Genomic DNA, 26,248 nt, shown 5'->3' on the forward strand with positions numbered 1-26,248 from the left:
TGGGCAGCTTATCAACCAGAGACTCTGCTCAGTTCTGGAGGCTGGAGGTCTAAGACCAAGGCAGATTCAGGGTCGGGCAAGGGCCCACATACTGGTTCGGGCACTAATCCCATTCTTGGGGGTCCACCCTCATGACCTAGTCACCCCCCAAAGGCCCTGCCTCCAACTGCCATCATGTTGGGGGTTAGGATTCCAGCCTATGGACTGTGGAGGTGCAGACGTTTGGGGCAAAACAGTCTTCAGGCGCGTGCGGCTACCTGCTGCGACAGTACGTTTCTGGCACACTGTTATTAGAGTGTTGATGCGGATTCTTGGCCTATTTGAACAGAACCAGTGACTGTCACTGTGATGCCCATGGCGGCCCTTGGACCCTCAGAACTGCTCCTGGCCCCTGTGAACACATCCTGGCCTGTGGCAGCTGCGAGATTCACCCCACCCCCACCCCCATCTGCCCAGTGCCATGGAAGCAGCTCTGCTTTAAGGCAGGAGCCACACACGTCTCTGTGAAGGGCAGGCAATGAACACTGGCCCTGGGGCCTGAGGTCCGGGTGCTGTGCACGGGGCGCCGGGCTGCGACACGGAGAGTGAACCTGCCCGCCAGCTCCGAGTCTGAGCGCCCAGGGCAGGTGCTGGCCGTGCACGCAGGTGGCTCCTGCGTCCTCCTGGTGGGATGAGGGAAAGGCCAGGAGCGCCTACTCATTTTTCGGTTCAGCCACCATGAGTCTGTCCTGCTTCCTCATCTGTGGCTGTGCCTCCCACTCAGATGCTTCCCTGAGTGGATCCTTTTGGGACTGGTGGCCTCTACCTGGTGGGCACGGCCCCACCACACAGCAGCCACCTTGCCCTCCCCACCTCACTCAGCTCCGTCCAGTCATGCGCTTCCTGCCTGCCCGGATCCCGAGGGGCCTCCAGATGAGCTGGTGTGATGGTGACCGCATCTGGGCAGGGCCAAGCAGCCCCAACACACAGCAGACCAGGGAGGGCAGGGAGGGGGCTTCACACCCTCCCTGGCCCAGGTGCACAGCCTGCTCAGCTTAACCCCAGACCAGGCTCCCTGCAAGGTGCCAGCTGGTTGAGCACCGAGCCTCCAAAGAACCTTGGGTCGTCTCCTCTCTGCACACTGCTCCCAGAGCTGCTCCTGCAGAGACATGGGTGGGAAACACCTAACAGCCTTGCTTGCTGGGGGTGCAGATGCTCACGGCACGCAGCACAGAGCAGCCTGCAGGAAGCCCTCTGCAGGGAACCCCTCGGTGGCAGTGTCCAGCCCCTGGGGCCGTGTTTACAGAGCACGTGGCGGTTTGACTTCTCAGACCTCTTGAAGCTCATGGAGCCCAGGAAAAGGTGAGAATTCCCAACCGTGCTGCGTCCCCTGGTCATTTGCCTGGCCTGCCGCTGACCTCTTGCTTGTCCAAGAGGGGCCGGGGCAGCGTGATGCTGGGATGACCATGGGACCCACCTGTAGAGTGCCAGGCAGCTGGAAGAGGGCCAGGCAGTGGCGAGCTCAGGAGAAATGCCTGTGTCCCCAGACCCACTTCCTCTGGTCCTGAGCATCTGGCAGGGCTGTCACAACCTGACTCGGCCCCATGCATGGAGATTTGGCCACAAGATGTCCGTGGGCCACTGCTCACAGCATGTGGCCTCGGTGGGCAGCCCAGAGCCCAGCTCAGGGCCAGCAGCCATGATCTTCTGGGAGCCTCTGCCTGTGCCTTCAACAGAGGTGAGGGCCAGGTATGGATGGACACTGTGTCTCCTGAGCCCTCGCCCTCTCCCCCTCCGGGGCTGAGTCACGGCAGGCAGCACACACAGCTCACCCCCAACGCTTGGGAGGCACCTCTGGCTTCTTGTGGTGCCCTGTCCTCTGCCGGGAGGACACGCTGCCACAGCTGTTTTCGTGAATTCAGTGATTCTGCCAAAGGATCGCTGAGCTGATGGCGCGGATGTAAGCGGGCATGGGCACCACGTCCTCAGCCGCGGCCTGGTTTTAGAGGCTGCCCCAGCCCAGCACTCGGCACCTCGGGGTCACAGCTGCGGTGGGACCTGCAGAATGACTGGTGTGTTCACAGCTATGCTCTAGTGAGGAGGTCAAGTGGGTCCTGAGACAGAGTCCTTTGTTGTTTAGCACCGGCCTCTAATCCAGTCTCCAGGACAGACCCACGGGAGGGGACGCTGGCCTGAACGCTGGCTTTGCTGGGGGTGGGGGCACATGTGAGATGCAGGAGCCCGGCCAGGCCAGAGAAGCAGAGGTCCGCCACCTGCAAAGGGCACCCAGTGCCCTACTGCCTCCCGTGGACAAGGCAGAGGGTGGGGTCCTGAGCAGACCACAGTGCCCAGAGGACGCCCCACATGCGGGGTTCAAGTCTCCGCAGCCTAAACAGAGCCGCCCATCTTGCTGGCATTCGTGATGTGGAAACCCCTCTGGATGCGCACCCCCCGCAACATCCCAGGGGCCACAGCCCCTCCCAGATGTGCTGGAGGAAACCTGGCAGCACCTCTGTCCAACGGGCCCATGGGGAGGCCCGTCCCTGAGCTGTGATGGTGCACAGCGCCCCCAGTCAGGGTTGTGCGTCTGGGGGGCCCCGGCTGGATCAGCAGCACAGGTTGCAGGCAGTGTGCTGGGCACCTGGGCCTGGTCGTGGGGCAGATACCTGCTGGTCCAGGTGGCCCAGGTCGGACGTCTGCTTGCTGGATCCAGAACGCTCTGCTCTGCCCATGGGAACCAGGCCAGGCTTCAGTGGCTGCCCATTGGCTCCTCTTGCCGGGGCCCAGGGTCATCCGCCCACACCCGCAGCTCTGGACCCTTGTCCACCACGAGGCCCCGCAGCCCCAGGACCCGTCCCCGCTGCCGCTTCTGACCTTCGGGGAAGAGTGACCACGGAGCTCTCCAAGGATGCAGGTGGCCCTCACAGCTGTGGGGAGGTACATCTTCTGGAGCCCGAGGAGGGCAAGCTAGTCTCACATGAAGCTCCCCCAACACCCTCGGTGCCCCCCTCTCAGCACCCCACGCAGTGCTGGCATTTCAACCCCACTTGTGTCCCTCGTGGTCCCTGCTTCAACCAATCAGCCAAACCTCAGAGCCCTTCAGCCCCCGAGCTGAACCTGGAGGCCAGACTCTCCAGCAGGGCCCTGTTCCAGCGGGTTCGGCATCCCGCCACCTGGATGCACACGTGTTCTCCAGATGCCTGGGAAAGCCACGCAGCCCTTCTGGAGCGCAGCCACCGCAGACCCCACCCTCTCGGGCCTGCTGGGACCCAGTCTGGTTATAAGCAAAGTGTGGAGTAGGGGGGTCCTGAGTGCCCCTTAGGGCCCCTGCCTCGGGGGAGGCCATTTAGGTCCTGCAGCCAAAGCGGGGCTGACCTCAGGTAGGGTGAGAAGGAGGCTCTCCCGGCAAAGAAGCTGATGGAACGAAGGGGTTTGTGGCCCCCAGCTTGGTCGGGCTCTGCCCACAGCCCCCAGTCCAATTTTCAGGGTCCCATTCCTTCCCAATCAACAGCCCAGCCTTGAGAGAAGCTGTCCTGAGGTCTGGGCTTGGCCCCACGTGGGAGCAGCCGGTGGCTGCCCTGTGTGAGCCTCTGCAACAGCGCCCTTGGTCCCTGTCTGTCTCGCTTGAGCTGCTGGGCTTTACGCCTAGAAGCCACGCTGGGACAGCCACCTGCCACTCTAGGCCTCACTCCACGAGGTGGCCCTTCTTTCCTCCTGCTGGTCCTGCTGGAGGCCTAGCTCTGTGCCCTCCCCGCCACCCCCATCGGGGGCCCTCTCCCTGCCGCGGTCCCGTCAGGAGCCCGTCACCGGCTCAACCCTGTGATGCAGGAGCTCCTGGCCGTCTGCGGTGTGAGGAGCCCAGGACCCGGGGCCCACACTTGGCATCCCTGCTGGACGGACCAGCCACCCTGCCCAGTGGAGGCTCTGAGGACAGACAGCTCTGGGCTCTGACCACCCAGGGAAGCAGGGGGTCACCTGGGAGAATTCGTACCTCAAGCCTGCAGGTTTGCAAACAAGTTTATTGTCAGGCGCCCCCGGGTTGGCCTCTTGCCTGGGTCGCTGGTGCCCAGTGTCTGGCCTGGTTATGCTTTAAATGGCAGTCACCGTGGCACAGACGCTGTGCTTCATGAAAGGGAGCAGGTCCCATGCAGGAAGGAGGCCCGAATGACCGGCTCTTCCCATGACCAGTGGGGCCCGTGGCCCACGGCCTCCGACCCCTTGCACCACTTTCCCGCTATCCAAGTGTCCTGACAAGGAGCCACGAGTCATGTGCACGGGTAGAGAGACCAGACACTGATGCGCTGATCCCCAGACCCTGTGGCCAGCAAGCCGTCAGCAGCGAAGGCCACGCAGTGCACGGTGGCGCTGTGGAAAGCCAGCACGGCCAGCGGCTTCATCGTCCGCCAGTGAAACACACGGACGCGATGGTCCCAGCCCGCGGTGGCCAGGATCCTACGGTCTGGCCGAATCTTGACGTCGGCAATCCCGGGGTTGGTGAGCACGTGAGTCCCACGCACCTGTGATCAGAGCGACAGGGAGAACCGTCAGGTGGCTACTTAGACCCGCCTCCACGCCTCACCCTCTACCAGGATGCCCCCGTCAGGAACAGGGAGCCAAGCGCTCCTGCCAACTTACTGCCGCCTCCTGGAGCCACAAAGGCGACCTCTGCCCTTGGCCAGACCCTCGGGTTGAGACAGGACAGGCCTCAATGGACTGCGGCCTGGGGCCCTCCCCAAGGTAATACTGCCCCCCAGCCTCCAGGCAGCACCGCCCACTGGACGGCAGCAAGGTCAGTGGGTCCTCTCTCGCGAAACCTCAATGCACCCAAAGCTGGAGGAGCAGAAGGAACGCAAACCCCACCTTCAGCAAAGCCGGGGGAAGGGCAGCCCTGCGTGGCATGCGAGGGGGAAGGCCGCCCGGGGTTGGATGCGCAGCCATTTAGGGGCCATCTGGCAGCTCTGCCCCACGCTGACAACACACACTTGGCCATCGTCGTGATGACCCAAATGGCCACGTGATTCCGCCCATCCTGCCTTGGCCCAGCCCTGGGCATCAGGAGTCCTTGCTGCCCCGGGGTCGCTGGTGTGCCCACAGCAGCTCCCCTTTCTCTGCGAATTCACCTCCTGTTGGGCCAGAGCAGCCTCAGGGAGAGTCATTCGTTTTTCAAAGACAACACAGGGAAAAGGAGGAAAGAAACTCAGCGAAAGATGGCAGCATTCCTCGGAAGCAACCAGACACTCACCAGGCACTTTTGCAAATCAGCAAAACAGAACTTCATGAAGCAATGATCTCCATAAAACAAGAACCAGGTGAGCAAACCCAGAGAAGGAAGCCTGATCCACAGGCACCGAGAGAAGCAAACACTGCAGAAGCAAGGGGAATCGGAAGAAACAGCAAAGGCAGGCGTGACCCAACCTGGGGACAGAGGCACGGCCACTGGAGAGAAACAGCAGATGTGGAAGGCCGCGCAGCTGCTCTGACCTTTGCTGCTTAGAAAATCTGTTATTGCTTCTAGAAACTGAAGTCTTAGGATCCACAGAGAGCCTACAGGGTGGTCACAGGAAGATGCGCTTGATAACGTCATTGGACGCAAAGCTGATTAGTCCTTTTGTCAGGCAAAAGGATCAAGTCAACCGTGAGGGCAGAATAGCCCATGGCCACGTCTGGGCCATGTCTGGGCCAGACGGCGGGGTGACGCCTGTGAAGCTGGGAGGCGAGGCCCGAGAATTTTATATCCAGCCAAACTGTCGCTCAGGTATGAGAACAACAGACGAGCATTTGTGAACATGTAAGAACCCAGGGGATGCGTCCCATCAGCTCTTCCTGGAGAACTAGGAGATTAAGTCCAGTCTCTTAGAAGAAAACAGGGGAACGGCAGCAAGTGGCCTGGCAGAGAGTAGGGAACGTAGTCCCCTGCAGGATTAGGCCTGAGACAATACGGGGATCAAGGCTACAGAACCGGTTGTGTAACTAACAGAAATACAGGACAGCAGCAAAAGAGACGGGTGTGAAGTTCACTGATCTGCTCATCTTTGTCATCTGGGTCGAAGATACAACAGTCAGCCTCATTCTACAGAGATTATCTGACACCCACTGAGGTGCTGACAGAACAACCTCACTTCCTCTCCCCACCCAGGTGTAATCGTTTCCTAGTATTTGCCCTTGTATTTCTCTGAAAATGAATAAAAGTATACTCAACAGACTTTTGACTGGATTCCAAAGTTAAAGTCAAATGCGTGCTGTGAACGTGAGAGACACCAAAAGAATGACTGGCCAAGAAACCCCGGGAGCCAGCAGACGAGAGGGTCGGGGCCCACCCTGGGGACCAGGGAGCACTCGGACAGACTGTGCCCACACTTGACAACAACAGAGTGTGTACAGTTCACAACGAGAAGCCGCAAATGTCTGCTCAGCAGACAGACACCCTTCAGGAAGCTGGGACTACAGGAGGTGGCTGTGATGGGCAGCTGGTGCCAGACCACTCCGCGTGCTGCCAACAACCACCAACTGGACAAAAGACACTGCGTGACTGCATCCAGGCACCAACACCGGCGGGAAGGACAGCTGACAGGGGAGCCTCCCAGAGGCCCAGTAGCTCTCTGCTGGGGGAATGTCTGGCTGCAAAGTCCAGGCGGAGCACAGGGGCCACGTGAAGCCAAGGAGGTGATCAGAGGGTGGGGCCGCTGGAACCCGTGGGGTGAGGCGGCAGCATGGAGGGGGCTGGGGGAGGGACTGCAGGCCATGTGGGTCCCACGGGTCCTCGTGAGGGCTGGACTGTGCCCACTCAGGGCACCACACAAGGTTAACCAGCCAGTGGCTGTTGCAGGGTTAAAGGCAACGAATACAAGAGATCAACAGTGATCTTGGACCCAGCAGCAGAGGGTGACATCTGTGTGTCCACACAAGACCAGCTGAGACCCCACGTGGCCGCGCTGCAGGGCAGGCATCACGCCCTGGTTGGGCCTACTCTGGCCAACCATGATGAAGCTGGAAACCAAGCCCCACAAGTGGGAAGGGGAGGTACAGTTTGGAAGGTGAGTCCCACGCATTACAGGAGCCTGGGGATGACCCTGGGCCCCACATACTGCCTGATGGAGTGGAAGCCAAGTCCATGGTGCAGGTGAACAGCTGCAGGGATGAGAGTGATTGCTCTGCAAAGTAACAGAATCCAGTCTCCATCTCTATCAGTACAATGTCTGGCACAGACAAAAATTACTAGACACCCAAAGAAGTAGGAAAAAAAGCAGTTAATGGAAACCAGCCCAGAATGGCACAGGTGTGGAACATATCAAAGACTTTAAAGCAATATTTAAATATGTTCCAAAAAATGAAAGAAAATGCAAATAATTACCAAAAAATTGTCTTGATGAGTGTACAGATAGCATCTATTAGCAGAGAAATGGAAATTCAGAACCAGCTCAGAACAGCCAACACTCTGTGAAGGTGAAGAGCAAAGCGGGAGGACCGACTTCACAACTTGCTGTGAAGCTACAGGAATCAAGACCATGGATGTTGGTGGAAGAACAGACAAACAGATCAGTGGAACAGAAAAAAGAGCCCAGAAATGGACCCCCATAAACGTGTGACCTTTGACACAGGAGCAAAGTAGCCTTTTCAACAAACAGTGCTGGAACAACTGGATGTCCACATGAGAAGAAACGAATCCAGACACAGACCTGCCACCTTTACAAAAATCAACTCAAAACAGACCAAAGACCTAAATGTAAATTGCAAAACTATAAAACTCCTAGATGACGACAGGAGAAAACCTAGGTGACCTTGTATTTAGATACAACACCAGAGCACAATCCATAAAGGAAACAATTGATAATCTGACTTCACTAAAATTAGAAACTTCTGCTCTGTAAAGACACTGTTGAAAGAATGAGAAGACAAGCCAAAGACTAAGAGAAAGTATCTGCAAAGACTCATCTGATAAAGGGCTGTTACCCAAAATACACAAGAACTCTTAAGAAAATGAGCAACCCAATTTAAAAATGGGCAAAAAGCCTGAACAGACACCTCAGCACAGAAGATACACAGATGGCAACTAAGCATGTGAAAAGATGCTCCACATCGTATGTCATTAGAGAAATGCAAATGACAACAACCAGATACCACTGCACATCTGGACACGTCATTATACATTCGTCCAAACCCATAGGATGTACATCACCAGAAGTGACCCCTGATGTGAACCAAGGGCTCTGGGTGGTGATGAAGTGTCAGTGTAGTTCCATCGACTGTAACAAATGTCCCACTTGGGGGGGAGATGTCGATAGTGGGGGCCTGGGGGTATATGGGAAATCTCTGTACCTTCCTCTCAATTTTGCTGTGAACCTAAAACTACTCTAAAAATAGAGTCTTTTGTTAAAAAAAAAAAGCACAGTAATAGAAAATGTAGAACTGAAAAGCTAATAACTGACGTGAAAAATGTGTAGGACAGGCTTAACAGCAGATTGGAAATTATTATTTTTTATTTATTTATTTTTTTGGCGGTACGCGGGCCTCTCACTGTTGTGGCCTCTCCCATTGCGGAGCACAGGCTCTGGACATGCAGGCTCAGCGGCCATGGCTCACGGGCCCAGCCACTCTGCGGCATGTGGGATCCTCCCGGACCGGGGCATGAACCCGTGTCCCCCGCATCGGCAGGCGGACTCTCAACCACTGCGCCACCAGGGAAGCTGGAAATTATTTTTTTAAAGTCTGTAAACTAGGGGACATTATCAATGGACATTACCTGACCTGAAGAAGAGAGAAAACTGACCAGAGCCTCAGGGGCCATGGGACAATGTCACTCAGGGAGGCCAGACCCCTGAAAACCACAAATAAAAAGAATGTCTTGGGAGAGGCGAGGAGAAGCCCCACGAGGTGACCAGGAGTGAGGACCAGACGCCAGGAGTCCCCAGCAGACGGGGGTCACCGGAGACCACGTGTCTTCAACGCACATGAAGGAAGCAAACCAAGTGCTCCAGAGAAAAGGCAGAGGTTGTCACAAAGCATGAAAAAGCAGAGCCCCACTAGAGGGCCCGACAAGACGGCCAGGCAGCGCGCACGGGATAAAACAGAACCCGTGCAATGAGGTCGCGTGCGCGGCTGGCCCACGAGGGGGACGCCTGTGTGTGAGGGAGGCTGAAGGTGAAAGATGGAAAAAAGCTACAGAAGGAAGTAGCAGCCAGAAGACACCTGGCCTGAGCCATGTGAATCGTTGCTGAAATGGGGTTTCAGGCAAAAATCCTTCCCAGAGATAACAAGTGTTCAACCCCCCAGGAAGATTCAAAATGCAGACCAAGAACACACAGGACCCAGGAAAGTCACCAAGATGGACCCAGCAAGAGCACCCCCCAGAGGCCGGGGCAGTCATGGCTTTCGACCCACATGGCCCACATGAACCACACGGCTGCCTGAGGGGCAGGCGCAGCTGGGTGGCGGGCAGCAGAAATACCTCTTTCCAAGCACGGGGGCCACGGGAACCTACTGGCATTTCAGGGAGCTGGTATCACTCAGAACTGGTTCTCCAACCACAAATGGATCAAGTTAGAAGACTAGAAATAAAAAATAACTGGGGAAAGAATCAAACATTTGGAAACATAAAAACACTCTGATCAGCTCCGCAGTCAGAGAACAAAGAAAAATCGGGCGCCCGGAAGTGAGTGTGATGAATCCCGGTCAGAGCTGCACATCGAGCCTGGAGGACTCAGGGGAGGAAAAGAAAGGTAGACGGGAAATGGGGAAAAGATGTTTAAAGAAAACAAACGTAAGCCTGGTCAGGAATGGACAGAGGACAGTCCTGCAGATAAAACAGGGACGCAATCACAAACAACTGAAAAAGGTCAGTGCAGCCAGCACGTGGGCAGCGCCCCTGCGGCGACCCATCCAGCCCCTCCACGCACGCCTGCCCTGCCTTCCTGTGGCCTCTGTCCAGTGCCCAGGCCCGTGATGTCCCGGGCCCCTTCTCTGTCCATGGCGACCAGCAGCATCCCCACATGTCCCGCGCTCTCTGCCACTCCGATGCTCTCGTCCAGAGGAATCCAGGCGCAGTGCTTCCTGTCTGTGCTGCACACAAGCATCCATAACCCACTCACTGGGTGGGTGCCCAGCACCACCCTCACTCCCACCGCCCCCTCCCTCGGAAGCTGGTGCAGCCATGCCTGCACGAGAAGGCAAAGCCCACACGTGTGCCCGCAGCAGGGGTGCGTCAGCCTGAGCCCCGACTCATAGACAAGGACAAGGTGACCGTCACAGCCCACGACTCTTCCTCTCCCAGGAACTCCGCCCTGGGCTCGGAGCAGTGGGTGCGTCGGAACCCACTCGGGGCCCTGCTTCAGGGTGGATTTGTTAACAATGGGGATGTTTCCCAGGGAGTAAAGGGCTGCCCAAATCTGCTGTCTGCTGGTGGAGCCGGGAGCCCAGGTGGTGGCCGGGGAGTTGCAGAGCAGCCTGAGCAGTGGTCCCTGCGCGGCTGGCTGCGAGTCGGGTGTGGAGCGGAGTGCATCCATGCCAGTGTGGCCACCTGGGAGGGGCTGAGATACCCAGGACGGCCCAGGGGAAAGGGGACAGGAGTGATGCGCCCCCACCCTCGCAGCCCCTCCTGGAAGCTCAGAATCAAGGCACAAGGCCCTTTCTGTGGGGACCTGGACTGGAAGAGACCAGTCCTATCGGGGCCCACCAGCACCCGTGTGTGGTCAAGGCGGCCGGAGCCCTGCCCATGGTGTCCCGAGATGTGTGTGGGGGTGGTGGTGGTGGTGCTGTGCCCATAGCTCCTCAGCTCAGGGTCCCATGGTCTCCCTCGCACCAGCCCAAGTGTCCCGCTGCTGACACTTTAGAGGGAAGCCCCCGGCAGGGCTGGGGAGCAGGCGGGCAGTGGCCACGGAGCGGGGAGGAGGGGATGCCTGGCCAACCAGCCGTGGGCGTGGTGGGGGAGAGTGGTCGTCTGACTCCAGCCTGGGTTGGCTGGGCCTAGTTATTACTTCAGGGCCTAGAAATACCGCTGGCTGTAAATCAGCCCCTGCTTCAAGGCCGTGGACCCTGCCCCAAGTGTGGGAGGGAGGGGCAGGTCTGTGCACCACCTGTGTCTGACGACAGCCAAGGCCCAGACCCCGGGCTCGAGGGGAGCAGAGCGAGCAGCCCCTACAGGTGGGTGAGCATCCAACGTCCTAGAGAGGGTGGCCAAAGGCTCCAGTTACCGCCACGGCCTCTGGCCAAGCCCATCTCGGACCAGGACCCTCCAGGAAGGATCCCGGCCACCAGTGGCTCTCGCAGCACATGACCTCAGGTGCCAGGAATGCGTGCGCAGCACGGCCCCATCTGGTTCCCATTACCCTCACTCCATGCGGGAGCCCCATCTGCGCCTCTGCAGCGCCCGCCCGCCCACCCGCCCGGGGAGATTGATTTGGGCTCATTAGAGCTGCTGCCGCGAGGTAAGGCACATCTTTGCCCATGTGGCTCCAAGGCCAGCGCCTCAGGGCCAGTTGCAACACCGAGGGCCCAGGGAGAGGTGCCTGCGGACACCGAGACGCTGAGGCCCTCGAGGCCCCAACACCTCCTCCTTGAGGCCCGTGTTCCAGGACCTAAAGGTGTCTGGGCCTCTGGGGACATGGACGTCTCCGGCAAGGCCACAGTGGGCGGTCGAAGGGAGGAGCGGCGCCTCCTGGGATGCACGCTGAGAGGCCCCAGCCGCAGCACGGCCTCCACCAACCTCCGGGCTGGCCTGGCCTCCCTATGCTCTGACTTTCCAATTCATATGTACAGTGAACCTCCAGCTCTGTGCTGGAACATGCCCCATAAATTTAAGTCTGAAGTTCCTGCAGCTGTTTCTCCAACAAGCCAGGGGAGACCAGGCTGACCTGGGCCAGGCCGGCAGCAGGGGCCTCTTCCCGGGGTCCTGGGGGCAGGGCCTGGGGGCACTGCAGTCGGTGGGGCCCTCAGGAGAGCCACCTGGGTCTCTAGGCATTTGCAAAGTTGGGCTGAAGTTGAAGCCACAGCAGGACAAAGCACTGGACCTCATGGAGGGTGGGGGTCGCTGTCTGGTTCCCACCAGGCAGGAGCAGAGGAGGGTGTAGGGGGAACACCGATGCCCGCCTGGCCAGGCTCTGTGCCCTTGACGGCTCAGAACATGAAGACCCAGCATCACGTAGCTCCGCCCTATTTCTAAAGATGAGCACCATGGTGACTTTCACTCCCACCACCCACATCCAGGACTTCAAGGCCTTGGAGACCCTTCCCCTGGGATGGAGGCTGGAGAAGCTCCACCCCCACAGCCGGCCCCAGCCCCGTAGGGAGGCCTGTTTGACCCCATCCCGCAGGGCCTCTGTGGACTCCCTGGGACACAGGACAGGAAGACGGACGGGAAGCTGCTTTACTGCAAGTCAGGCGAGCGTGGCACAGGCTGGTCTGCGGGGGGGTGGGGGGCAGGGGGCGATGCCAAGGAAGCTGGAACACCTGCCTTGTCCTCATATGTCACATGACCCCTCCCTCCCTTCCCCTCCCCCCCTCCCCGGGACTCCACAGGGCTGCTCCCCTCTCAGGACCCTGCCCAGACCCTGTAGCCACGGCCACTCGCTCTGGTTCTAGCTTGGTCCTCCCATGGACTGTGCTTTTTAGGAAGCTAGAGCGGTCCCTCCAGCTGCCACATGGAAGGTCTCCCTGCTGAGTCCGCCCTCGGCCCCTAGCTCCTGCCCAGGACCCCTCACCCACCCGATAGCCCTGCCCCTCGCTGTCCTGCACCCAGAGTGTGGCAATGCCCACCGAGCATGGCAGTCTCTCCCGATTTTCACCCATGCCTGCCCTCTCCCACCCACCCAAGTGCACAAGGCCTCTTCCCTGGCTGTGGGGGCCCCGGGCTGCTGGGCAAGGCCTCCCATCTGGGGAGGGCCCAAGAGATGCCCTCTTCCTGCGGTCTCCTGTCTGCAGAGAAGCCTGGACCATGCAGCCCCTGTAGATGGCGCAGCCACAGGCCCTGTCCTCCAGAGCTCCGGGAGGTAGGATACACGGCTCCCCGCTGGGGCCCCACTCCCCCACCAGACCTGGGCTCGCAGAGCCGGCCGTGGTCAGGTCTCAGCCTTCTGAGGCTTCCTGGCTAATGGGGGCGCCCCCGCCCAGAAGCCAGTGTGCACTCAGGCCACCCTCAGGGGGCTGACAGGCACAGGGCACACCCAGCACCTCACTCCCCAGGACCTCACCCGTCTGAGGCCTGGCCAGGAGGCTCCCCTCCCGGCCAACTCCATCCCCCCCTCCCAACAGGGCTGAGCACTGGGCACCCAGATGTGGCCCCCAAGGGCCCCCCAGACACGTGGGATGGGAAGCCACTGAGCGGTTACGGCCCTCCCACTGCCCCCGGGCAGCTTGCAGACAGCCACAGGGGCCTCACTCAGGGATTTCTCCATGTAGGGTTTGGGTTTTTTTCTTTTTTTTTTTTCTTTTTGATTGATCAGTTCCTTACTGACCAAATTCCTCTGAGTTTTGCAAACGGGCTTGTACAGTCCTGGATTCTACATGCCTTTCCTCTAGATGGACGAGACGTGACCGCTATTAGCCAAGGTTTGAGGGAAACCCAAACCCTGTGAATGGCTCACGAGTGCCAGCCCCTCTCCTGCCGCCCACCAGGGCCGCCCGCGCCGGGTCCGATGATTAATTAACTGCGGACCTGCCACAAGTCCTCTTCATGCCTAAATATTGTTCCAGCCCATCAGACTGTTGGTGCAGAGCAGGATAAATGACACCTCGGGCCTGGCCCACTGACCTGCAGGGCCTGCTGCTCATCCAGGCTCCAGACGGCCAGCGCCTTCTCCGCAGAGCCTGAGACGCCCCTGGCCTCCTGGGAGTCGAAGTCCAGACCCATGACGGGCTCCGTGTGGCAGGCGACGCGGCTGCACACTTTCCGTGAGGAGACGTCCCACAGGGCCACCGAGCCGTCCTCGTAGCCAGCCAGGAGGAGAGGGCGGGGACTGGAGTCAGCCTGTGGGGACAGCTCGCAGTCAGCTGGTGGATGCTCAGGGGTCCCGGGCCTTCTGGAGGAGAAGGAGCTTGAGATAGGCCGCCTTCCCCACTGAGCCCTGGGCGGTCTGCACACCCCCAGGGGGCTGACACCCAGACTGGGGCCAGTGCGGGCTGGGTGGGGCGCCTGCCGTCGGGGTCTGGGACACTGGCTGGTCCTGCTCCTTCCCACCAGCCGAGACGTGCGGCCACCCCTGGGCGGGGCCGGCCACCTGTCTAGAACTGCCGGCCAAAGAAAATCTCGAGCTCCGTCTCAATGAAAAATGAACCTTCTGTACTTTGTCAACGTCGCCGCGGAAGCCCCCCAACCGTCAAGGCTGCAGAGTCAGCGCCTCGCCGGCCGAGCCGCGTGATGGATGAGGGCGCGGGTCAGAGGGCTGCGCCGCCGCCTGCAGGGGAGCATGGGGACCCTGGGTCGGCCTGGCACCGACCGAGAGCGGCCGCCCCGTGCTTGGTGCCCAGTCCCGGGACCACCGCCAGGACCTGGCACCTTTGCTCTCCACTGAGCTCCCAGGGCTCAGAAACGACCAAAAGCGCCCCCTGGCAGCGGAGAATTTCCCGAGGCCAGGAGCTCAGCCAGCAGCCCTCAAACCCCGGATGGCCAACGGTGAGCACAGGGCCTGGGGCCGCCAGCAAGGCTGCCTCCAGGGTCGCGTGCAGCTCCAATGGGGGCCCGCTGCTGGCGGGCAAGGCTGGTGCTGAGCCGCGTGCCTAGACGTGGCTGACAGCACCCGGGCAGGCCCTCCTGGCCCACCCGCTAGAGTTTACTGCCCACCCAGAGGGGCTCCACGCCCAGGTGTTGCACACCGCGAGTGTCTAACATGAGTGGATGCTACGTCCTCGACCCCAGGAAGCAGAGCTCACTGTGCTTGGTGTGAGGGGTACGTCTCAGGGCCCCGCAGAGTGAGGGGAGCCAGGGGAGCCCCGTGCAGACCAGCTCTGGGATCTGGAGGACGCCTCCGACAAGCCCTTTTTTCTGATGATAACATGTGCTCCCAAGAACAAAAGCAGGAAGGAGGAGTCCAAGAAAGCAGCTGTGAGGAACTTGCTGGGGCCCCTTGGGTCCATCCCCCTTGGGGCACTGCTGTGTCCTCCCACCGGCTTCCCACCGCACTGCCTGGCCCAGCCTGCTCCCCAGCCCCCACCCCGCATGTTCCTCCTGTATCCAGGTCTCTCTCACTGCCTATGGTCTGGGAGCTCTGAGTGCCTAGGCTGGAGTGGGGGCTGCACACTGCTGAGTCCCCTGTGCAGGCACACAGGGCGGCCAGGGCAGGAGCCAGACCAGCCACAGGGCCCCATGCCAGGCTCTGTCCCTGCACTGAGGCCCCTCCACCTTCTCTCCTGGCACGCAGGGTCCCTGCGGTCCCCAGGATAGACCCTGCAGGCGGGTCAGTGCTCTGGGGCCTCAGTCCTCTGGCGGCCATGCCCTTGGTGCCAGGCTGACTTCTGCTCGCTCTGTGTCCCCCCCACCCCTGGGTGTACCAGCCCGAGGCGCTCCCCAGCTCCTCGAGGTTCCCCGGGGAGCCCTTGGCTGGGGGCTTTGGGGGGGCACTGGAGGACCTGCTCCAAGGGTTGGTGTGGATGACCTCTGACCTCCTACATGACAATCATCCTAACAACACAGGCCATCCACTCTCAGGAGCAAAACAAGAAGTCTCTGAATGTTTCAGAAAGGAATCCCACATCGGGCCACTCTGCCACACTCAGATCAATAAGCTATAACCTGGACCTCCAGGCTTGGCGAGGAATAAAGGGACATTTCAAATCAGCATAGACTTTTCTTAACAGGATGCTTTGCGCTGGATCTGTATCAACTAACACAACTCGATTTGTCCTTCTGTCAACCACGTCAATTACCTTGACAAGTTTGTACATCCCATTTCTGCACATTTTTCTGATGGAATTCTTACACGATTAGGCAATGATAGCATCTCCAGGGAGGGAGGGTGAGCGGATGCAGCCCCGTCCCGCCCGGGGCCTGTGAGCGCCAGGCCACCTCTACAGCCTCCGCTGCCCCTCCTGGCGCCCCCCACCTGCCTGCCGGCACCAGCAGCTTTGCCATCCAGGTGAGTCTCAGAGCCCCCACTTCCTCACGCCCCTCCCCCATGGGCTTCTCTCAGTTCAGAGATGGCAGGGACACCAACTACAAGACAGGGCAGGGCCCTGGAGGGACAAGAGCTGGGCCCAGGGACCCTGCGGGCACACAGATACCTCCAAACCATGCGAGCCTGGCTGGGTTCATATGGAGAGTCACAGCAGGGGCAGGAACGGCCTCCCCCTGGTCCCAGGCAGCCCGGGACGGCTCTGAGGAGGCACAGGTGAGCTGCTCGGAGCTGAAAAACAGGCCGTAGGCAGCGGTCTGGGACAGCCCTGGTCAGTGACCTGCTCCCCATGGCTTCTGCAGCTGTAAAGACGCTGCCGAGACTCTTTCCACATGAATGCACTGGACCATCCGCTCTGCTGCCCCCAGGAGTAGATGCCCATTTTGAGCTGGTGCTGACCGCTGGGGGTGGGAAGCTGCCCCTCTGGTCAGGAGGGTCCCTCCCAGGCCTCGGGCTCAGCTCTGGAGCCACAACCCATCCTGCAGGGACTCAGGCCTGTGACTCCGCTGCCCCCCGGCTTCTGCCACAGCCCCAGGAGATGCCTCCAGACCCTCTCTAATCAGAGAGAACAGCCAAGAAAGAAGGAAATGGCGCGGATCAGAAATTCCAAGTGTGGCCACAGGGAAAGCCAGCACATTAAGCCCACTCCAGCCTCAACAAGGCAAAGAAGTAACAAAAATTAATCCTGGCAACGCAGGGTCCATGCAGGCTTGCAGGGTTAGTCAGCACCCCCTCCCGGCCCCACGCCAGGCCGCGCCGGTGAGCAGACCAGAAGGGAGCACGTGGCTCCCCCAGGAGGGGGTCACTGTCTCCCACACCGCCCTGCGAAGACGAGGATGAGCCCAGCATCCCCAAAGGGTCTGTAGGTGTCCTCGTAGCAGGAGGGCTGGAGGGCTGGGGACAACAAGGCTGAGGAGGACGCTGTGCACACGCCTCCCAGGGGCCAGTGCCCGTAGGTGATGAGGAACCAAGTCCCTAATGGGCATGATTCACACCTGGCGGGCGTGGCCGGCAGGTGTGGTCTGTGGGCGCTGGGCCTTACCTGCCAGAGCTGCAGGCACATGGGCATGCCCAGCCTGGCCTGTGCCTCGGGCTTCAGGGAGCACACTGACGTCTTGGACGGCATCTCCAGAATCTGAACCTGACAGTAAGAAAACAAGCTGAGTTGGGCCAGAGCCAAGTCAAGTCTGTGCTGCACAAACAGGAGACTCTTGAGGCCTCAGCCCGGCCACTGTGAGCCTGTCTGCGCCTTTGGGAACCCAGGCCATGTCTCCCGCACTGACCCACGGGCTCCTGGGCTTGGGGGCTGCCAGGCTGTGTGGAATGCGCGCGTCACTCCTGAGTGACCGGCAGGTCCCTTGAGCAGTGTCACTGCCCCGCAGCCACCTCAGGCCTCCTCTGCGTTGACCTCTTGGCCAAGCAGGCGGCCGGGCCCACGGCGCTGACTCAGCTCACTCGGCCTCCCGCCCTCCTCCTGGCACTCCTTCCTGGTCGGGCCCCACACGTGGATGACACTGAGCCCTCCCGGACTGTCGCATGGCACCTAGACCTGCACACCTGGGGCCCCAGCGCCTGCTCCTCCACCGTGTGTGGCCTGTGCTCAGTGTCGCCTGATGCTGACACAGCCCCTCCTGCACCTGGCTGGGTGACATGTCCCCACCTGGTGGCTCCGGCCACCCTCCTGGGGATGCTCCACCAACAACAGTGTGCGCCCCGCAGAGCTGCAGGGCACCGCTCGTCAACACGGGGCAGCCCCAGGTTTGCAGATGAGGAGTCTGAGGTCCAGACGTGATGGGGCATCGAGGGGACAGAACCTACACCTGCTGGTCCACTTCTGACACCTGGGGCACAGAACCCCCAGGAGAAACCCCAGAGTGAACTCAAGGTGTAAATACGCAGTGTAGAGTGGGTGTAGCCCTGCTGCTGCTCTCACTAATGCACGTGCACACGCGTATACACACACGCCCACACACATGCACGCACAGCCCCCTCCGCCCGTATCACGTTGCCTGCAGGGCCAGCATCTACCCCAGACACCTCGTCCTCACTGCCCCAAAGAGACAGAAAAGGACCTAAGTGATGTGAGCGTCATCCTGCCATGAATTAGAAGCTGCTAGAAGGAGTTCCTGTAGCACCCACGATGCTCAGGGGAAGCTCCAGCAAAATGAAGGAAGTACAGGAGGATGTGGTGGCATGGAGTGTGGTCCAGAAGTGACCGAGTAAACCAAAGAGGAGGGGGCCCTCGGAGCCCTTCTGTCCTCCGAGGTCAGTGGGAGGGAGGCAGGGGTGGGGACTGGCTGGGCCTCAGGCACCCAAGCCCGTCCCGGCCAAGGCGGGGGACCTAGAAGGTCAAGGAACATGGTGCTGGGGGCTGGATGCCTGCCTTCCTATTTCTGTTCCGACGCCAGCTTCCTAAACGTCACTATGTCAGGAGGACAAGCTGCTGGGCGATGGGGAAGGGGGGTCCTGGGTCAGAGAGGGGTGCCCCCACCCCTGATCTGGGGACTCAGGAAGACCCCTCTGGTGGCAGTGAGGAGAGGCGCAAGGGCGGGGGGATCGGGCAGAGGCGAGTGGCCCAGAGTGAGGGCGACACCAGGGCAGCCCAGGCCTGGGCTAGGTGCCATGAGAGGGGGCACAGTGCTGGCATCCAGAACAAGTGTCCCTTGGTCCTTGTGGTCCCAGGAGGGGCTCCGCACTCTGCCGGGGCCTCCCTCACACCGGGATGCTTCCACCTGGCATTCAAGGGCAAGTTTTGTTTCCAGAAGGAAAAATGTTTGGTTTGGGCAAGTGTGGCCACCCAGACGGCTGAGCCTGGCTCTGTCTGGGCACAGGCCAGTGGCGCTGATTCCAGGTGGGAACATGGAAAACGGCCCTTTTCCCAGGATGTGCAAGGTTCCCAGACCTGTGGCTCCCGGGCTGGGGGATGGTGGTGTACCAGAAGCTGGGGAGCCGGAGAGAAGCAGAGGGGACAAGCAGTCTCGGGCCAGGCTGGGGTGGGCAGCAGAAGGCAACCTCAGCGGAAGTGTGGTCCGGCCCCCACCACTGAGGAGGCTCGGCGCCACCCGGCTGCTGCCACCAGGAGAAGCAGAGTCCTCTCTTTTCACATTAATAAAACTTTTAACAGGTTTTTGGCAAACTGGCAAGAAAATCGCATGTAGCTCCTAATTGGTGACTTAAACGCCATCATGAACAAATAGATGCCTGCTCCTGCCTCATTATTTATGAGCTGAATCTGCTTTAAGACTCACGACTCCTCTTGGGTGGGGGCCAAACTTCCCGGGTGCAGGGCTTGCGTCCCTGCCCAGCCCCGCCCGCCGCACAGGCCCTCAGGGCAGCAGAGGACACGGGGAGGACGGGGCGTGGGAGGTAGGCAGGGGCCTCCCTCCCCCTGCACATGTACCCCAGACCCACGCCCACTCTCGGCACCCCCAGGCCCCCACCCACCAGGCCGTCCCGCTGCACTTGGGGCTCCTTCCCCCACTGCCTCCAACCAGCACCCCCATCCCCCTGCCCTCGGCGCTCCCCACCGGCACCCTGTCCTGGGCTCTGCTTCTCCTGGGGATTCTGCCTCTTCCGTCCCTGGGGTGTGAACACCACTGTCTAGCCTGACCAGTCCCTGCCACAGATCACTGCTGGACACTCAGCCTGAGCTCCATCTGACAGCGACCTTGGGGCTCCATCCCACCCACTGCCCCCAGGAGTCCTGTCCTCTGACGGGCCCCACTCATCTGTGACTGTGATTGCCACCCTGGTGCCAGCCCTTACGCCCTGAGTCTCAGCCCTGCCCAAGACCTCTCACGCCAGTGCCCAGTTCTGACCCCAAAAGGCCGCCCTCCCCTGCTGTCCCGACTCTGAGGCCTACCTTGACCTCATGGGGTCGGCCTGGGGCTTCCCTCCATGCCTGCCTGCTCCCAAGGCCCCTGACAGCCTCGGGCACTGAACTTGTCCATCCCGTGCTGCTCCTGGCTGGGTGCCAGGGCCTCCTAGAGACCTTGGCCCACTTCGGGCCCCTTTCCTGACCCTCAGCACCAGGGCCACCTCAGGTGACCAGGCCAAGGCTGGCCTGAGGAGCTGCTCGGGGCACAGCATTCCTGCAGCCAGGGGCCAAGGGTGAATGGGCTCACTCACCTCATCGCTGCCTCTCCCCGGCACAGCCAGCATCCAGCGCTGCGGGCCCCCAGCCAGCACAGAGCCCCTGCAGAAGCCTACGCTCTCCAAGAGCACGGAGTCCACAACGGCGTTCCTGCCCTCCGCCAGGTCCCACACGCACAGCTTCAGGTCGCGGCCCTGGCTGCCAAAATAAGAGGAGACGGGCCGTGACCCTCCCAGGTGAGGACAAATGTCAGTGTGTTGTGGTCGGCCGGAGGCCACAGGACGGCAGGGGACACTTCCTGGGGAGGGCCTCGGGGCACCTCAGCTGAGGAAGGGCCGCACGTGAGTCTGCAGTCCAGACGCCTATGCCAGCTCACGCTCACGGGCTGGCCTGGGGAGGCTGCAGACCGAGGCCCGGGGCGCCCCATGGCACAGGCCCCATGGCCCGCCCCCCGTGGTCTCCCTGCTGCTCCCTGTGCTATCAAACCGTGGGCCCTTCACTCCTCCCGCCCTCCACCCCTTTGTGAATTAACTGTGACCACCTGGCAGCTCCACCCTCACGGATGTTCCCAAGTGCATTTAAAACCTACATTCACACAAAAACCTGTAAGCGAATGTCCACGGCAGCTCTGCTCACCAAACCGGACACAGCCCTCCAGCAGGAGGCTGATAACTCACCGTGGAGCATCCGTCTGCACCTGACCTTGCTCAGCACCAGAGCAGCAGCAGGGACACACAGCCACCCGCAGGAATTAGATGCCCTTTGCTACGGGGAGGAAGCCCGTCTGAAAGGCCACACACTGCACTTCCACTCGTGTGACCCTCTGGGGGAGGCAGGGCAGCAGGGGTGGAGGACAACAGGGTCCTGCCCACAGAACTCGCCACGAAGAGTGAACTGTTCTGTGTGTAACTGAAAAAACCCACCAGGAGGTCAGGGTCCCAGGACAAGCTGCAGACAGAGGTGAATGCCTGGCACTTGGTGCTCAGGGGAGAGCGGATGAGAGCTGACCTGAGGGACTCAGGAAGCATGTCCTCTAGGCACTGGCTGGTTAGAGACAGAGGAACTGGACAGAGACACGGGACTCTGGCTGGTAGGTGTTCTCACAGGTGTGGGTTAGCAATCCTGAGACCCCCTCATGCGTCCAGCAGGAGCAGGGCTGGACAAAGACGGACAAGAGTAGGGGAGGGGGGCCAGGTCACCAAGAAACCTGGCAGGTGTTGGCCCTGAGTCAGAGACGTCAGCATGAGCGCATGTCTGTGCAAACACAGACACAGACGGACAAACAGAGAGGTGCACACAGGGTGTACGCAGTATGGAGGTGCACACGGGGAGCCCGGGTTGCCCCCTGAGAAGACCCAGAGGCAACAACACCCCAGGAGTGACGAGCACACCCAGCGCCCGGTCTGGCTTCTTATTCCTTTTCCCCCAGACAGCAAGAGCTGGGGCAGGGTGGGGGGCCAAGATGAGTTCTGAGCACACTGTAGGGCCAGAAAATAAGGAAATACTTTAAAAAATGAAACAAAGGGCATGTCCGAAGGACACAAGCACTAAAGTTGGAATAATCTGAGCAATAAAATAAATAACAGTAGAATGAAATTCTAACCCAAGAATAAAAGAAATCTCCACGAGCCCAGACCCATGAGTGAACTCATATATACACAGGGAGGAGAATTTCCATTAAACAGAAGAGTTCCAGTGAAAGTAGAATGCTGTAAAAGGGGGAGAAACCCTCCCCATAAGACCAGCCCAGGCACAGCTGTGGGGGCACAGCCCCTGGGCGGACGCTGAGGATGGAGGGACGGGGTATCTGCAGCCCTGAGGCTCCCTGTCCACTGCGCGGCTCTGACACTCACCAGAAATGCTCCTCGCTGGGCCTCAAGACTCATTTCCTAGGAGCCTAGGAAGCAGAGGGAACGGTCCCTGCCGGTGGGACACTGTGGACACACTCCCCAGGTGGATGAGCCCCACAGATGTCCCAGACCCCCGACAAGGGGACGAGAAGGGTTTCCTCCCGAAAGACCACCTCCCCAGTCTGACCCCAAGAAACCCCGGGGCTGAGCCGACGTGAGGGTCACCCCACAGAACCGCCCTCCCATCCTCCTCCCAAGGGGTGAGGTCCAGACAAACAAGGGAAGAAGCAGCAGCATAGGCCAGTGGGGATGAAGGGGACAGGACAGTGGGCCAGTCCTGTAGCTGTGGAAGGGGACAGGAGGGCACGCGGGGCCTGGCATCTACCCGCACTGTTGGGAGACCTCGGTGCTGCGTGGATGGATGCCCCCCAGGTGGACCCACGGCACCCGATCCTGATCCAAACTCCAGCTCTGTCTGGAGAACCGCTGGTGTTGGCAGGATGTGCCTGGATCCTGGGGAGCAGGAGTCGCTCGGCCTGAAACGGCAGCGACGCGGGAGAGAGAGAATGTGAGGCCTATCGACACCGTGTCTGAGTGGAGCTCAGGAGAGAAGCAGCAGTGGGAACGGTGCTCTGACACGGAGATGCCGGCCCCGGCCAAGGGAGGCCACACAGGGAGGGAGGGCTGGCCTGTATCTAAGGAACCCCCAGAACAGTGGCTCCCTGCCTCCTTCGTCTGGACCCCTAACTGCTAACGCTGTACACGCGCCCAGCTGCGCCGCCACCTCCACGCTTTCTGCCACAGCGAGGGACCCTGGCACAGCCCATGTGGGTCAGTGCCGGTCACGGAGCGACGAGCTCGGGGCCCCGGGACAAACGCTGGGCTGGTCAGTGCTCACCAGGCCCTTGGACTGGACGGGCCACGCCTTTCCCTGTCCCTTGTGTGTATGCGTGTCATCCCCAGGGTGACATTTCCACGTTTGGGGAGGACAGCAAGGGGATGACACTGCACACAAGGCCGACTGCCCATCCTGATCACCTGGACAGAGGCGCCCGCCAGGTGTCTTCACTCAAAGCCCTTCCCACCGCCGTGGGCACTTCTGGGAAAGACACTGTGACATCCACCACCCTGGCCTCAGATGACCCAGCGCCTCCACCCACAGTGGTGCTGCCCGCCAGTCTTGCAGACGGTCATCTTCCACGTCCACAAGGCACACCCACCAAACAGCGGGCTCTCGCCTCTTCTCTCCCCTCCTCCCATCAGTCTGGACTCACACATTCCTGTGTTACTGATGGGTCACCACCCACAGTTCTCATTGATTTTTGTGCCCTAACCATCCCAGACTGGCCAGTGGGAGCCCCTTCAAGGACACTGGTGGCCTCCAAGCAGCCCTACTGCTGGATCCAGGGGCCCCCGGCACCGGGAGGCCCGGTGGGAGTCTTCTCAAACCTCATCCACAACAGCTCCAAGTGGACAAACCAGATCTCCACCGACACAGAAAGGTGAGGAATCTGGGTACACACGTCCAGAGGAATAAGACAGAAAGGCCTACACAACACACTGCAGCCGTGCACACCCTGGCGGGTCTCGCAGACACAGAATCAGACACAAAGGAAGCTGCTCCATATCGCTCCATTTAGGGTAAAAAAAAAAAAAACAACACATAAAATGAGTCTATGCTTTTTGGAGATGCATATTCAGATGGTAAAGCAAGAATGAGGTGGAGGGGCTGCCTCCTGAGGATGAGGACAGGCCGCTGGGCGGGCGTGGGGCGAGCAGTGGCTGCCCAGGTGTCCACCCGTGACAAGATGGTCTGAAACTCGTCTTGTGCACCTTCCTGTAAGTACATCACGCCTCCCAATAAAGGAAGAAGGAAACAAGCCCACCCAGGCAGCTGCAGAGGCACAGGTGCATCCTCAGGGGTACAGGTGTGGCTGGGGTGTCTGCAGAACCCTGGCTCCCAGCTTTGTCCTCCAGCCCTTGACATGAAAGGGCACCTTCCCCCTCAAGGGCCACTTTGGAGGCTTGACTTCCAAACACAGCTGGGCCCCGGCCTCTAGTGCAGCATCCAAGCACCTGCGTGGTCTGTGCCTGCCTAGGCGGGGGGCCCCCACAGCGCCATCCGCCATGCACATGCGCAGGGCACCCCTGGAGTTGCCACCCCGCACAGCACCAGCCAGCTCTCCAAGGGGTGGAACTCCCAGCCTGAGGCTCCCCAAGGCTAGCCCAAGGTGCACAGAGGAGCATGGGGTCCAGACGGGCTTACACCTCGGCTCAAACCTCAGGAGGAAGCTTCCAGCAGCTTTGTGGGGTCTTCAGACACAGCATCCACTCTAATCATCAGGGAAAGAGCAAAGCCATGTGAGGGCCCCTGCAGTGAGGGGTGCGTCTGGGCAACTGGGCAGGGAAGGAGTGAGGCTCTGAGATGGATGGACAAGCACACACGCCCAGGGCACGGCCTCCAGGACTCCTGGGGCCTCAGCCACCTGCAGGAAGTGGGAGCGGCTTCAGTCCCACACAAAAGTGCTTTGAAGCCACTGGGGGCCCGAGAGGGCTTGTTTAATGGGGACTGGGCTCCACGGTGCCCAGGTGTCCAAGCTCCAAGTCCGGAGCAGGAGAGCAGAACCATCTGGGAGTTCTGGGGCAGAGGGTGCCCGGGAAAGCCCTCTTTGACTTGGCAGATTTCTGGCGGGGGTGGGAGAGCTGGGACCCCTGTACAGGGGCAGATGTCAGGGCCGCCCCAGACAGCAGTCGCTCTGGCTGCCAGGTGGCCCCCGCTCCCTCCTGTCCGTGCCCTGCCCTCACCATCCCTCTCTCCAGGGGAAGGAGGGAAGCCCCCTGACCTACTCCCTCACCCACCAGTGCCCTCTTGCTGCCTCCTGGCCCACCTCCCACCTGGGGTCCCAGCCTGTCACCTCCACAGGACCCTCCCTCACTGCTGCCCAGCCCCCAGACCCCCCAGTCCCAGCCCACCATGGCGTCAACACATGCAATCTCCTCTGCCAGGGGGCCAGACCCCTTGCTCTGCCATCTCCCACCCACCCACGCTAGCAGCCCAGAGTTCCATGGCCCTGGCACCTGCACGGCCTCCCAGTCCCCCCTGGGGCAGCCGCACTGGGCAGGGAGTGGGGCCCCATCAGCTTGGGTGAGCTTTAGGCTCAGCTCTGTGCCACCCTGGCGACCAGTCCTCCCTGCCTCGCGGGAAGGTGGCTCCATGGCTAGGGAGAAGGCTGCGCTGCAGAGCGGCTGAGGACAACAGGGCCCACGACCTGCAGGAGGGAAGCGGAGGCTCCTCCAAGTACTGGCCCCCAGCCCTCGCCCTGGGGGCCCCAGCAGGCCAGGGTGGGCTCGGACAGAGCCGTCCTAAGCATCCATTGGGCTCTTCTCAATGGGCACCCGCCTGGAAGGCCCACACATCCAGGCTGCGCTGCCCTCGACAAGTCACCTGGTTCTGCCATTGTTGGGGCCATTCTGGCAGCTGGGGGAGGCCTCAAGAGCCTCCCCTGGAAAGCTCATGGAACCCCCCCGAAGGCCACAACCTGGCTCACTGCCACCAAGACTCACCTGAGGAGCTGGGGCCCCTGGGGCAGTGTCTGCAGCCAGGTCACACATTGGCCCCCATGGCCATTCAGGGTGGCGACCACCCTCCATGTCTGCAGGCTCCAGATGTGCACCAGCCCGCGCAGGGACCTGTTAGAGAAGTGCCAGTCAGGCTCGGGCATGGGGGGGAGCGGGCTGGACACCACGCAGCCGGTGGGTCAGGTGCTCCAGCCAGCAGCTCCCAGCTCAGGGGACAGCTCTGAACACACAAACAGGGGACACGTGCTCCTCTTACAGGGAGGGTGGCAGGGTCCTGGGCAGCCTCTTCTCTGGAGAGGCGAGGAGGCCGCCACTGACAGTACCAGCTGCCTGGCGCCTCTAACCGAGACCGTGTCCCTGCATCCTCCACGGGGGAGGCCCAATGGGACAGCGCGTCGAGAGCTCTGAAAGGGCGAGTGCCCGGGTGATGGGCAGCCTGAGTCCCTTACCCCCCGACTTCACCCTGGGCCGGGGGTACTCACCCTGAGAGGAGCAGCGGGCGCCCCTGCCCCTGGGCTCCTTCGCAGAAATGCAGTGCATGCACCGCCGACTGGGCGCCCCGGAGGACAAACTGGGGGTCTGGTGGTGGGAGCGGTGGGGGTGCCATGCTTGTCACCTGGGGACCAAGGAAGGGCGTGAATGACTCACCT

At 60.7% G+C, this 26,248-nt stretch overlaps 1 protein-coding gene across 2 annotated transcripts in view; it reads right to left on the minus strand.

Annotated features, from left to right (window-relative positions):
• Positions 1–3,978: 3,978 nt before the first annotated feature.
• GNB1L (G protein subunit beta 1 like) overlaps positions 3,979–26,248 on the minus strand; it is a 46,184-nt gene continuing 23,914 nt past the window's right edge. For both annotated transcript variants that reach the window (XM_060119312.1, XM_060119313.1), the window contains exons 3-8: positions 26,081–26,214; positions 25,584–25,709; positions 20,205–20,367; positions 17,119–17,217; positions 13,721–13,936; positions 3,979–4,496 (exon numbers count right to left, since the gene is read on the minus strand). In XM_060119312.1, coding sequence (XP_059975295.1) covers positions 4,245–4,496; positions 13,721–13,936; positions 17,119–17,217; positions 20,205–20,367; positions 25,584–25,709; positions 26,081–26,205 — 981 coding nt within the window. In that variant the 5' untranslated portion in view covers positions 26,206–26,214 and the 3' untranslated portion in view covers positions 3,979–4,244. The remainder of the gene's footprint in view (positions 4,497–13,720; positions 13,937–17,118; positions 17,218–20,204; positions 20,368–25,583; positions 25,710–26,080; positions 26,215–26,248) is intronic.

Source organism: Mesoplodon densirostris, chromosome 15 (genome assembly GCF_025265405.1).
Source record: "Mesoplodon densirostris isolate mMesDen1 chromosome 15, mMesDen1 primary haplotype, whole genome shotgun sequence".
NCBI classification, from domain to species: Eukaryota; Metazoa; Chordata; class Mammalia; order Artiodactyla; family Ziphiidae; genus Mesoplodon; species Mesoplodon densirostris.